General features: G+C 39.8%; 1 protein-coding gene across 2 annotated transcripts in view; it reads left to right on the top strand.

Annotated features, from left to right (window-relative positions):
* Positions 1-13,983, top strand: part of LOC125892989 (CUB and sushi domain-containing protein 3-like) — a 264,617-nt gene that overhangs the window by 34,115 nt on the left and 216,519 nt on the right. For both annotated transcript variants that reach the window (XM_049583381.1, XM_049583380.1), the window contains exon 3: positions 11,724-11,836. In XM_049583381.1, coding sequence (XP_049439338.1) covers positions 11,724-11,836 — 113 coding nt within the window. The remainder of the gene's footprint in view (positions 1-11,723; positions 11,837-13,983) is intronic.

The raw sequence follows: 13,983 nt of genomic DNA, 5'->3' as shown, positions 1-13,983 counted from the left end.
GTGCTGGACCGGAAGTGCAGCACAAAAAAAGGGAAGCTGGCTGCGTTCTGTTTTGCCTCCGTGTTTCTGTGAAAAATAAGGTGGATACAAAAATATAAATACAACAGTAATCAGTTTCAAGAAAGAAATGCTCCGTTCTGTTCAGTCAGTTCAATCCAATACTGAAACGGAAAGTAACCCCCGGCTTTTGCCAACTCACGGGACCGTGTGTGAATGCCGTAACGCTGCGGTGCTGTTTCGGGCGTGGAGGCTCCGTAGGATCCCTTGATATCCGTGGTTGAATCTCTGAGGTGAGGCCGGTGGCCGGATTGATGATATTTCACAAGGAAGCGCACCTATTTTGCGGACTTTGAGCGGTGTAAAATGCCGTGGTGGGCCGAAAACGCAGAGGACTTCTGGCTCATTTCTCACTCGCCGGTGTCTCTCGTCATACTGCCAGGAGCGGCATAATGTAGGGGCCGGTCTACCTGGGCACAGCTGATCAAGTCATCCCACTGGCACCGGTGGGTGTGTCTGGAGGTAGCCTACCTCAGTGTCTGGAGGTGAGCAAGCCATCAGCTGACTGTCTTATAAAAAATATATATTTATAAAATATACAGGATCGCCACACTTTATACATTGGAAGGCGGAGGCAACGGTGAACAACATAGATGAAAAACCTGGCTATTGTTATTGTTTAGATTCCTCGATCTTTTATTACCGATTCGATTTTGTAAACATAACGTGATCGGAGTCGATACATCCTTAAATCAATATATAAATGTATGCATTGTTCAGCCAAAGTCAGGTACACCCGTGGAAACACTCCAAATATTTTATTTAAGACAACATCACCTGAATGTGTCAGAGAGGAAAGAGACAAAAACGGACTGGAAGGCAAGGCTTTCTTCCCACAGCATTCAGGCAGCCTCCCACTGCAGATTCGGACTGTGCCAAAATAATAACTAATGCTATGGAATTAAGTATATGTGACTAACCTTGCTTATGCTGTAACTTGTCTTGTAGAGAATAGCAAATTGAAGCACATGGTTAAAGTGCTTGAGCTCAGCTACAATGTGCCTTCACATGCTTTGTTGTGCCTGCTGTGTAACAATTAGAGCAAGCTGCAGTTCAGGAATTATCAGTGAGTCAGGTCCTTATAATGGAGCATTACATTTACATCACTGACAATTCAGTTATCCCCTTAACTTGTACAGGAAGAACTATGGCAAATGAACCACTGGTCAATGTTCAGTTTTTTTTTTTCAAATCAAATTTAAAAACACATTTTCTGCCTTTTTTAGTTTTCTCTGCTTTACCGAAAACATACTGCACTGTGTCCCCCAAACTGAGGTACATACTGAATTTTTTTTTTTTTTTTTAAGATATTTTTTGGGCACTTTTAGCCTTTATTTGATAGGACAGACAAGCGTGAAAGGGGGAGAGAGAGAGAGAGGGAGTGACATGCAGCAAAGGGCCACAGGCTGGATTCGAACCCGGGCTGCTGCGGCAACAGCCTTGTACATGGGGCGCCTGCTCTACCACTAAGCCACCGATGCCCCCATACTGAATTTTTAATTTTTGTCTACTGTTATACCCTATAGCAATCATCCATCTCTGTTTCAGCTTTGCTTTCAAAGCATGCCAGGCTCACACTGTGTGGAGGTGTGCTTTAAAATCTAAAGGCAAATGTCAAATGTAGAAATGTAAAACTGGAGCTTTCGATCACAGGAGACTTATTAAAACAAGTGTAACCCCAGCCTAATTCAAATTTAAAACATCCAATAACATTTTTTATACATGACCACTCCAGGCTCATGTTCATGTCATACTATTAGAGCCATAATATGGGACAAAATGTCCTTTGCCTGTGATTTTTTGAGTCATAGATACTCATCAGCAAGTTACAAAGTCCAAATGAAGCACGTCTATAGAATTTAAGTCGATTATAGAGTGCTCTGCACATCTGATTATGACAAGTAAATTTTATCTTCTGTTTATAACAACTGAAAGCTCATCATCTGAAACAAACCAAATTTGTTTAGCTTTACCCTTTTGCCACTTAAAGTTAAGAAATGTAAAGTTATTAAGTGTGTTGCCAAGATTGTGAAACAGTTAACAAAATCATTGTGAATTCTGGTGCATTTTATTAGTGTCAGCACGTTGTCCTGTACATGTTGTAGTTTTAGTAAGAAAGCACTGAGAGAAAAACCCTTTATCCTTTATATTTCACAGAGGAGTGACATGAATCATAGCAGTAGTTTCTAATGCAATACAGAAATAACAAAGAGGTTAACACGACTTAGCCTGACATTTAGCTGCCATATTTAACCGTTCTTAACCCTCTGAGTCACTTTGGGTGGCACTTTAGGAGTTCAAGGTGGTGGAATGTAAATCTGTGACTCTTGACCTGTGTCTTTATATAGCATTTTGCGACTGTCATTTAATGCCCTCTGATAAAATCGTGGAGGCTGAATAGTACTTGTCATGGAACAAGTGGTGCCACTAGTGACAAGTGGTTAGGTTTATAATGTCTACTACAGAGAACACAGTGCAGAAAGTGTTAGGTGCAGAAAAATTATGCTGCTAGCATCAAATCAGATCCTCAAGAAGGTTTGTAGCCATGTAGTTCACAGAACTGGCTACAACCATCCGTGTCCAGGTTTGCTGTGTTGAATGGATAAAGATTATAAATGACACAGTAAACAATGCAGTAAATAAATAATGTGACTTGCCATTTCGACACCATATCCATGGTGTAATGGTATACAAAATTCACAGTTTGGTATGTACCTTGGTTTTCAGGGTCATAGTGTGGTACGCTTTTAAACAGCAGGGAAAACACAAATAATGCATTTTTTCTTCAATTATTTAAAAAAAATTCCAACAAATCAATGACAACAATAAAAAGCATAAATGTCAGTAATGCCCCATCATAAGACTCTGACCCATTGTCCTTCATACAGAGCAGGCACAACGGACTGATTGAATGCACAAAGGCACATTGTAGCATGGCTCAAGCACTTGGACCATATGTTTTTATCCAGCATTCTCTATGACGAGTATGGTCACATACATGTGGCAATAAACACTCCATAGCTTTAGTTATTACTGTGGCATGGTCCGAGGTTGCCTGAATATTGTGGGGAGAAGGGCACACCGTCCAGTCTCTTAATTGTCTCGTTATGCTAAGTGGTGAATTTGGCTGATGCCGTCGTAAATGAAATGTTAGTGTATCCACAAATATACCCAACTTCAGCTAACAATGTTGGCACACAGTCTGACACAAAACTTTTCGGGTTAAACTCCAAAAATTCTGGTACATGTGTTGGTCATAGGGTGTATCTAGTCTCGTTCACAGACCTTTCTCAAGAAAAGAAAGGTCTGGCTGGGCCGACTCTCACTTTAAGATTGGAGAAAAAAACGCCCCAGCTGTTTGTATTTCTTTCAACCAATCACAGTCGTTCTGGGTGGTGCCACAGCAACGGTGCGCTTGCAAAAATATTGCCGGGGGGAAACAGGTTTTGGTGTAACACGCCCACAAAAATATTGCCTACAGGACGCGAACCACGGCAGAAAAATGGCTACATCCCCGCAAGATCAAACACCACAGAAGTTAGTAAAGGACGTGTAGAAAACGGTTGAAAACTGCTACACAACCGGAGGTGGTAGGGCGGGACTTCAGCGGGTGGCTCGTTCCGCCCAATGAGAGGCTGATCTATGCAGCGAACTTCCGCCCACTCAGACTAGGGTGTATCAAACTTTGGATGTTGCATACCAAATTGTTTTTGACCTTTACACATTCCGTCACACCCCTAATCTTCAGTCACAAGCAAATCAACAGTCGTGATGTATGAAGAATCTAAATTGTGACTCATTATGACTCTAGAGCTTTCTTTTCTTTTTTTTTTTTTCTTCAAATAAGTGAAAGTAACTTGAAGTTTTCATGGAGTAAGAACACAAATAATGGCTTGGCAGTGCTTTATTTATCTGCTCCTGCTCTGTCACTTTCAGCCTGGATAACTTAAATCAGGTCTGTGGTTAGTCTGTCTTTTCTTCTCCACATTGATTTACCAGAACGACAATACAGATGGCATACACTTGGAAGAAGAGGATTAATTACCCTTTTGTCTGTACACCTGTGAACTAGCCTAATTACAGTATTGTTAGCTGAAATGATAGCTCGTATTTATCCAGTTTTGTTTTTGCATTTGACACCTGCCTATTCAAATCAGGAGCATCATTTGCAGATGCATGATACCATGGAAAATGTCAGTGTGATTCTGCGCAAAAAAGAAGTTGAGCGGGCACAGTAGACACGCAGAGAGAGTGATATTAACTTTCTGACCATTCAGCAGGCATTTACAATATTAGATTTTCCATTGCAATTCAATAAGTAGCCTTTTTTTTTATTCTTCACTCCTATTAGACAGAGAAGAGCCAAGGATGAATTAATTGATAGGATGATTTGACCTTTATTACAGCAGTTATTAAAACGAAATGTCAGTGTCTGAGGCTGCTGTAATGAGTTAGGACATGTCAGTGCAAAATAAGTCTATTAATCATTCCCTGCTGTTTTTGTGACGGCTAGCAGAAAGGCCATTATTCACCTTAGTAAGTAACATGCCTTTTTTTGCTCTGTTTCTAACAAACTAAAGGCAAGTGATTCACTTTAATTGTTGCTTACTAGGTAAGATCAGTCACAACACTTAAGGGCTCTCTCCCCTCTATCTGTTTTTGTTCTCTCTTCTTCTATCCCAGGAGACAAAGAGGTTAAGAGCAGTGTTGCAACAAGGAAAGGTGAGCAGAGGGAAACAAAGAGATACAAAGAGGCAAGGCGACAGAAATGGTGAAACAGCAAGTCAGGAAAAGCAAAAGTAACGGTGAATATGAGCAACCTCTCGCAACCAGAAACAGAGAAAGTGAGAGAGAGAGAGAGGGTGGCAGAAAGAGCTAGTGCAACGCAGAGGGAAAGACAGATGGAAGTAGAGAGACAGTGAGTCAGACAAATAGAGGTGCATCATTCTCGTCTCTCTCTCCTCTCTGTCTATATGGCACGCCAGTACCGTGACACACTAATCAGATGGCGGGAATGTCTGACAGCTACCTTCAGGGCTGATGTAGTGCGTTCAGGTGGAAGGAAAGGCTGCATCTGTCCAGGCAATCATTGGCACACTGTTTCCAGGCACACACAGTCATTCTGCTGCTACTGGTGTTGCTTTGATCCATCAACAGGGGGGCACCATTATAGCTGTTCAGACACCTGGCGTCTCTCGACCTACACTGACATTTTTGGTTGACCTGGTAGAGTCAATACAGATGCAGCAGAACCGGTTTGTATCTGACTCACTTTTGTAGCACTATGCAATGTCTATTCATACAGCTACACAGCATTTAATTTAGTGGTTTTTTTTGTTTATTTTATTCTATTTTGTAAATGAGCTTTCCCGTAGGGCTGGGATGATATGCTAATCTCCCAATTTGATACTATTATGATACTTGGGTGACAAATTATTTATGTATTGCAGTGTTCAAGTATTGCAATTCTACAAGTATTGGGATTTAATTGGATTTTAGTTTAGCTTTTAACACTAGACTGAGGCATATTTCCAAAACCAGTGCACATCACATCAGTCAGTCTTTCATTTCAGCAGCATCATATACTGCATAGAAGAGTTGCAAATAAAATGTACATGTACAGTAGAGTGAATAAAAACATATATAGCCAACATTTTGATGAAATCTTAAAGTGCTAAATTTTGATGTCCCTGCTTATCAAGTACGTGCAGTGTTTCTCATAAATTGATTTATTAGTTGGCTGCCACAATATGAACATTAACTGCCATATATTGATTTTTTTTTTTTTTAACTAATTAAAATGGGTTACTTTAATGAGGAGCTGCGCGTAGGGCATTGGTTTGCTCAGCCCCTCAGTGCCCCTGTTTATCAAACCACAAATAAAACAAGAAATAGCTAGCTAGCTGTGGAGCTTCAGCAGCTGTCGCAACTTGAATTTAGCCAGCCCAACCCCAGTACTATTGGTCACAACTGGTCGAGTCAGGGCAGTTGGGGATCAGATCCCTGATGCTTGGGTTTGCCCTCGCTGGATTCCAGTTGCTACAGTCGGTAACTGATGGTCCATGTCCTAGGGCTGTTGGTTTTTCTCTGCTATTTTTACTTTGGCTTTGTTTTAAAGGGTTTGACTTCACCTTGCTCATAGGTTACAATAATAATGAGTAACTTCTTTGCACCTAGACATAGACTAAAATTAATATAGGCATCAGAAATCTGTTTAAAAATTTCAGTTTAAAAAAAAATTGCCATACTCAAGTAAAACAGTTTTTTCCCTCAACCCTCCCATCATCTCAGAAATGTTCCCATCTCACCCTTGCCTGAAGGAAGTCATAATTACTGTTTGCTATGCCATTGTGAGGACTTCACAAATGTTGTTTTTGCTTCTGAACAGACTTTGATCAAATTCATCAAAGCATTTTCATGCAAATAATTTGGTCCTGACTTTGTATGACCTCTAATGTTCCATCATCCATCACTATCGCAGGCCAAAAGCAATAATGTTGCTGATTGGCTATGAATGGGACTGCATTATCTACTGTAAAGTGGATGACCTTGTTTTCGCTGCAGTTGGAATTTCTTTGTCACAAAATATATTGTGTATTTTAATCCAAACACTCTGTACTCTCCTTTTCACCCTAACGTACAGTAGATGTAACATACAGTAAAATATGCAGATAATATTTGTTTGTGATCCTATTTTGCTCTCATGTAACTTCATGGGATTTAAAATAGGAGTCCTCTTAACCTTCTTTTTTATGTGCAAATTCTTTACCATCTTTTTTGAAAAAAAGTTGGGTATAGCAGGTCTATGAATGGTGTGGATAAAAATATCGTTTCTTGTCAATTGACAAAATTTTCCAGTGAGCCAGCAAGGGCTTCTGCAGTGAGCTTGAATAACTGTAGGTTAAAGACAAGTGTTTGATGTTGTTTTAAAAGCAAAGTACATATTTGCTAGGACAAATTTAATACATTTATGTCAAACATTAATGTCTATCCTTGTATTAACCTTTCTTCTGGTTGCGCGTTCATCTTGACTATAATGCCTTAAACTGTTGTACTTTTACTCTCTCAAATGAAAATGAAAATGAAAGTTCCCTAGTGAGTCTGGCCTACCTCCCAAAGTCAGATTAGGGCATAATCCGGTATTTAGGATGTCGCCGTTGTAGAATTTCAAATGGAAGTGTGATTTAGTTGCAGACTTGTGTCTGCTATCTGACTCATAAGCTCCTTGTGTCTGAGGAGACAGCAAGCCCCGTGGTGTTTATTTGTTAATGACATTTTCCAACCATTCACCTGATGCTTCCGTTGCCAAAGCAACAGGTGGTACTGAATGCCAGATGATGGAGATCTCTTTGTCTTCTGTGCTTCTTTGGCTTTAAACACAAAACACATAAGATATTCTGAAGACCTCTTGAGAATATGCTGTCAAAATGTAAGTACTCTTTTTGGATTAATTCAGAATGATTGTTTTGTAGGCAGTTGCAGGTTTTCATGTCAGTGGGTTCTAAGTGATACTTGTATAGGTTTTCTTTTCAGGTTTAAATTATTCCTGCATTATCGTAACCTATACGAATTGGCCTGTCTGAATCAGAGATGAGTCTAGGAGTGCAGAATTTTTACCAACTCTGCCTAGACTGTCACCTCCTAATCCGTCTCACTGACAGCCTTAGAAAAGATGTCTTCCCTTCATGTACACTCACTCCATGACATCCTCATTCCCCTGCTATTTTGTGCCATGATGACAACAGAGCAATCTAAGAAAGGATTTAGCCTGTTGAGACTTGGAACGTGGGTCTGAGGTTCAGTTTGGCATGCCTAAGCTTTTTCTAAGGCATTTTATCCACTTTGCTTGTGGTCATGAGAAAATGTCTTTATTTCAGATATCCTGGTGGTTGTAGGGGACTAAAGAAAATACCTAGGCTTTAGCTCATCAGGACTAATTCTTCACATTACCCTGTATATGCTGCCTTAACACTGCATTTGTTTCTCACCCTTTTGTCTCTCTATCACATGTTGCAGCACATCTTTTTCTCATCTTTTGTGTAGTCTATCTTCAAAGTCAGTGCTGCAACACAGAGTAAAGATTTGGCTCAACCAATTCAGTGTTTATTTGTTCCACTTCTTTTGCAACCTTTGCAGGTCAAGGCTTTTAGTGTCATTGTGTAACGGCATTGCACTCGTATTGGTGGGTGGCATCGACCTTTGTGCAAACACTTTGCACTCTGGAGCCACTGATTGCTCTGTGGTTTTCTGTTCTGCTCAGCCAATAATTAGTTCCCCCATGGATCCCCCTCCAAAACTCGGAGGTAAGGAGGGCTGATTTTAAAGACTACCCAGCTTGACATCAAACTGTGTTTCATTGAAAATATATAACTCCCACATGGAAATGGCACTGCAGACCCCTCCGACCCCTGCACTCCTGTTGGAATGGCGCTGAGAGAGAGAAAGATTGAAGGCTTGTTAGTTAGGTTCCCATTGGGAACAGAGATACAGGCCAGGGTTACATGCTTGTCTTTTCAAGGGGACTTTTGTAAACAGAAGCAAAGTCAGATCAAACTCATGTGTCCTTGTGTGTCATTTTCATGTGATCTCCGACTGGAGCTGTGTTTCCAGAACACATTTCTAACAATGAAGAGATATAAAAGGCACAGAGTGAGAGAGAATTCCTCAATATTTTCATTGTTCATATCTTTAGATATTTGTTCCCAATCACATTTTAGAAACAACAGTTTTGGCAGTGCCTTTCTTAGCAGCCGTGACAAGGTTGTGACAGCTGGTATTGTTTTCACTTTGAGTTTGTGTGTTTCTGTGATGATGGCAAAATGTAGTCCTGAAGACACATCTTCTACCGGGAAGTACCACAGAAGCAGTTTTAAATATTTTGGCAATTGTTTATATGTCTGTCTGTGGACAAATTTGTCAATGCAATGTCGTCACAACTTTGCAAAATTCAGTCAGGAAACATTAAATATTTGTAGGATCAAAATGAAGGCTGAGTTTGAGGAAGAGCAAGGGGGGCAGAAATGGAAAGGAAGTAGGGTTTCCTCTGTTTTTGCGCTTTGCACTATGTGTACACTTAACAGGGTTTGACAAATTCTTCTATTAAGTTACATGTAATTTTATATCACTGTAATGATATATGTATCATGATACAGTGATTGTTCCGTAAATTAAATTACAAAATTAAATTAAATTAAATTACCTTAATTACATCACATTTAATTATTTTCTTATATATGGTGAACTACCATGCAAACAAAACAACTGCCTCACATGAGAAAACACATGAGTTAAAAACAAAAGACTCAAAACAGTAAAACTAAATTTCAAATGGAAGCTTTTAGGTCCTGGCAACATTGATTTCAAACATTACAGGTTTCTGTATTTACAACTTCACTGTCCTCTTTCATATCTGCCAGCATCCCGTTACCTTGTGAGGCAGCTGTATTTGCATAATAGTTAGAGTTGTACCGATACCAGTATCGGAAATGCCTCCGATACTGCCTAAAATGCAGTATCAGATATCGGCGAGTACAGCCTATGACCAGTCTGATACCACGTAATGCCTCACGTCATTACGCATACGCACGCTACAGGCAAACGAAACGGAAACGGAGCGTAGTTTAAATTAAATTCTACTGTAGCCTTTAAAATGTCTTTTTTACCAAATTGTGTGGCTGCACTTTAACCTGTGTCTTGATCTGTGTCAACACTGGATAATAATAATAAAAAAAGTTTTATGGCATTCATTCTACTATTATATATTTATTTCTTAATATTTTATGTTGATTTTTAGGAGTTGAGACATACAACAATTCATATCCCATCCATTTTATTTTACGCGCTGGTATCGGATCGGTACTAGGTATCGGCAGATACCTAAGGTTCATGGATCAGAATCGCAACCCAAGATGACGTCCTCAGATGTCTTGTTTTGTCCAGAAACCAGAGATATTTAGTTTATTGCCATAGAGGAGTAAAGAAACCAGAGAAAAATCACATTTAAGAAGCTGGAATCAGAGAATATAGAGTTTTTTGCCTTAAAAAAATACTCAGATTTATATTTAGATTATCGAATCGGTTGGCCATTAATAGTTGACAACTAATTGATTGATCAGTTAATCTTTGCTGCTCTAGAAATTACCCAACCCTTGTTTGGGGCCCGCTAAATGAATAACATTGCTTTTGAGATTTAGATTGTGACCAGTTTGAATATTGCCTAACCAGATGTCATTGAAACTTTATTAGTAAAACCATAAAATGTGACAAAAACAGTTTTAATGTGCTACTTTTTTGTCCTGTGCTTGCTGTAGCATTTCAGCAGACTTTTCTTGCAATGCACGGCCTTGCCTCCACTTTTAATTTAACCATGATAGCATGCATATTCAGTGCAGTCCTCCTGTGAGTGATTAAGCTTCTAACAAGGTCACATTTTCAGTTCTGTTTCCTCCATAAATGTATTCAAAATTGCATCATGTGGCAATTGACTTTTAGCAGTATCTTGGCATGCTGTGCAGTACCTGCGACAAAGGGTAATTATTTACTGCAAGGACCAGCACAGTTCACAGTGCTGTAATTGGAAACTCTATTGAAGCTGTAAATACAGCACCCTCTTCTTTGCTGTCACAGGAGGGAGTTCAGTTTTTCCACACTTGGCCCACTACAGACATTATTCACCTGGCTTATTGTCAAGTCGAGGTTCAGTCACACAAACAGCCCCAAAACTAGCAATGGAAAATAACAAAAGAAAACGGGATGGCAATAGAGAAGGAGACATTTTGTTTCATGCACAAGTTCCGTCCATGCTACAAAGTCTGCCTTACAGCAGTGGAAGGTCGATACAACATCAGCAACCACCGCTGAGGAATGGTCAGCAACACATCTTGTTTACGACGTCGTGAAAGTAAATGGATTTGTTTGGATCTGCACCTAATTTGAAATGCAGTAATGAAGCAGTCTGTTACAATGCAGCTGCCAGCCCTCAAACACCATCCAACAATAGGGAAGGTTCTCGCTTGGGTTTTGATTGTATAGTACCCAGTATATTATTGGTAGACAAATTGCATCACAATTCTCAGAGCAGTTCTGTTTTATTAGACACAGAATGCAACAGCACACAAACTCACCAGTGGTGTGAGGTCTTTCAACAGTCATTATTTTTAGTGATGGTTACTTTGGTGTGCAGTTTTTGTGGATCATTGCATTTTAGTGCCCACATCTCTCAACAGGAATTTATAAATTTACGGTCAGCCACTTCACCTGGCGGCCTATCTAATTTAAATAGAAAAATGACAGAGGTTAACAAACCCAGATAGTGTTTTGGTTTCTGCTTCACAACTTTTTAATAGTGTTGCCTGTTTGGAATCATTACAAGTTGGGGGAAAAGCCTTAATATTGGTAGATGTCACTCAGGTTGATCATTCTTGAACTCGTGGTTTTAGCATGTGAAAGCTGTAAAATGCAAATGATTTACCACCGTAATACTTCTTGTAATTTCCGACAGGTTTTGTTGGACTGCCATCATAGATTTAATTAAAACATTTGTCTTGCATTTAATTAAGCTCAAACTACAACTGCACATGGTAATTTTAGTGTTATTAGCATATAAATGTGATTGATATGACATAAATCTTAAGTTCAGCACTGATGTGTCTTTCTCTTACCTGCAGGTTAACAGGATTTACCATCCCTCCGCCTGTTACCAGTACTGGCTCCATTTTTTCACTGAGGCTTACCAGTGACTTTGCAGTAAGCGCTCATGGATTTAAGGTAGCTTATGAAGGTAAGAAAAGCATCGTTTTCTGCTCTTTGTCTTTGACTCTTTGAATAGAAAAATGACAGAAATGTAAAATTTAAAGTGGTGACTACGATTAGGGCAGCTCTTCATAAACTGGGTCCTCATTTGGAAGAAAAATCCATCAGCCAGGAGAAGAAGACACAATTTATTCTTAAGAGAGGGACGGATGATCATACTTAGCTTACCTCATCTGATTTCCTGTAGGACTTCCACTTTTGAGTTATGAAAACATTAGGTACCTCAATTAAGCAAATTAATCTCATATTTTCCAAATCAACATCCCTCCCCCCAAAGTCCTGAACCTTTTCTGCAACTCCAGAGGTGCATCTGAAATTGCATGGCAGATGGCGATGGGAATTAGTTGAACTAATGGATGTGCCGAGTTATCTGTGTTGTAGCAGAGCTGAGTGCAGCGGGGAGCTGTCTAAATATGAACTATCCTTCTGTGACCATCTCGCTCACCTCTACTTTTTTTTCCCCCACTGCTCTTTCATGTGAACTCCATCGTTCATCTGTCTCTAGTTCTTTCTCTCTCTGTAATCTTCATCACATCTTATTGTTTTTCTTAAGCAGTCTTTTGTCTTCCTCTTCGTTTCATCATCTCACCCCCTTTCCTACCTTTCCTTTCTTCTCTCTTTCCTTCTATGTGCTCCTTTGGCTTTTCTGCTCCTCTCTTCCCTCTATTCCCAATATCCTTCGGCTGTGTCTTTACTTTCTGTCTTATTCTCTTACCTTCTCCCCCACAAACAGGCTGACCCCATCCGATAGCCTCAATCCCCCTCTCTTTCATGATGTCCTTTTCCATCCCCCTTTACCCCCTCCTCATCTCCCCACCTGCCCCAGACCTGGCCAGTCCAGGACCTCTCCCCTCTCCATCTGCCCATTTGTGCTCTCGTCTCCTGCTCTGTTTTTCTCCCTTGCCTGTCTCCTTCTATCTCTCTTTCTGTCTCCAGTGAGTGGCTCGGTTGAATTAGATCTCGTTCTTCTGCTTCCACCTTTTGCCTTTGTAATCTTCAACAGAATTTCATGCTGATTTGGATGTTAATCACATTTTGTTACACATGAGGCAAAGCCATTTCCCATTACATAATACTGAAGAGTAATAAGGACAGTGGAGGATATTTTCCAATAAGGACGATAGGGGATGTTATATCATCAGCACAGTTTATTTCATGGCTAGATGTGTCAAAAACGTATGGACTAGAGAGTGTAGCCAAAGCTGTGGTGTGGTAATACTTGGACTATAACATGTTCAGCTCAGTTTCTTATGACTATCATTCATTCTTTAATACCCCAGTGTTACAAGAGCGTACACAGCACACGCATAAATATTTAAACAACAATCTGAGTAGTATGGTATTACTTACTCAAGCCTCTACAGGGGTCTACCTAGAAATCCTTGCTATGATGGTGCTATCAATATTAAAACAGTGTATTCCCAACACATTTTACATTGTATGCAATAATAGCATAAAATATGAATGTAATGCGCTATTTTGTGCGTGAAATAATGGTACTATAGTAGATTACAGTGGTGCAATTCACTAAGGAATTGAAATGAGAAAGTTACTTTTTATCATTGTCACCATCACCACCATCTGAATGGAAAGCCCAATGGCTTGACTACCATCATAAATTTTCATTATTTTCAGTCAGAGACCCCTATGACTGACACACACAAAATACAAAAATTCAATGTGCTCATCCATAATGTATTCATTTGCATTTACTGTCACTGCTGTATACCTTTTTCCTTGTTATGCTGATATGGCTAGGTTCATCTTACACATGAATATGTATGTGTTTCTCATTCTTATGACTGAAAGTGTGTGATGCTTGTAGACTCTCAGATATGATTGAATCATGGCTGCAATTAAGTGAGTTTGAATCTGCTTGCTTACAAAGGACACAGTGAAGGACACGGCCAGATGGAATCTAATTCCTCAACGGCCTGTCAATCTTTTGTCAAGTATATTGGAATGCAAACCACCTTCAAATTTCTGTGAATTTTATTACTGATTAGTGCCTACTTTCCTATACAGTCACCACACTGTCAATGTGATTCCGCAGCCTTAATACTCAGGCATGGCCTGAAGGGTCAAGCCGCATTTATTAAGGAATGGAGATATGGG

The sequence above is a fragment of the Epinephelus fuscoguttatus genome, linkage group LG8 (genome assembly GCF_011397635.1).
Source record: "Epinephelus fuscoguttatus linkage group LG8, E.fuscoguttatus.final_Chr_v1".
NCBI lineage: Eukaryota > Metazoa > Chordata > Actinopteri > Perciformes > Serranidae > Epinephelus > Epinephelus fuscoguttatus.
This window is presented reverse-complemented; position numbering and strand designations above follow the sequence as displayed.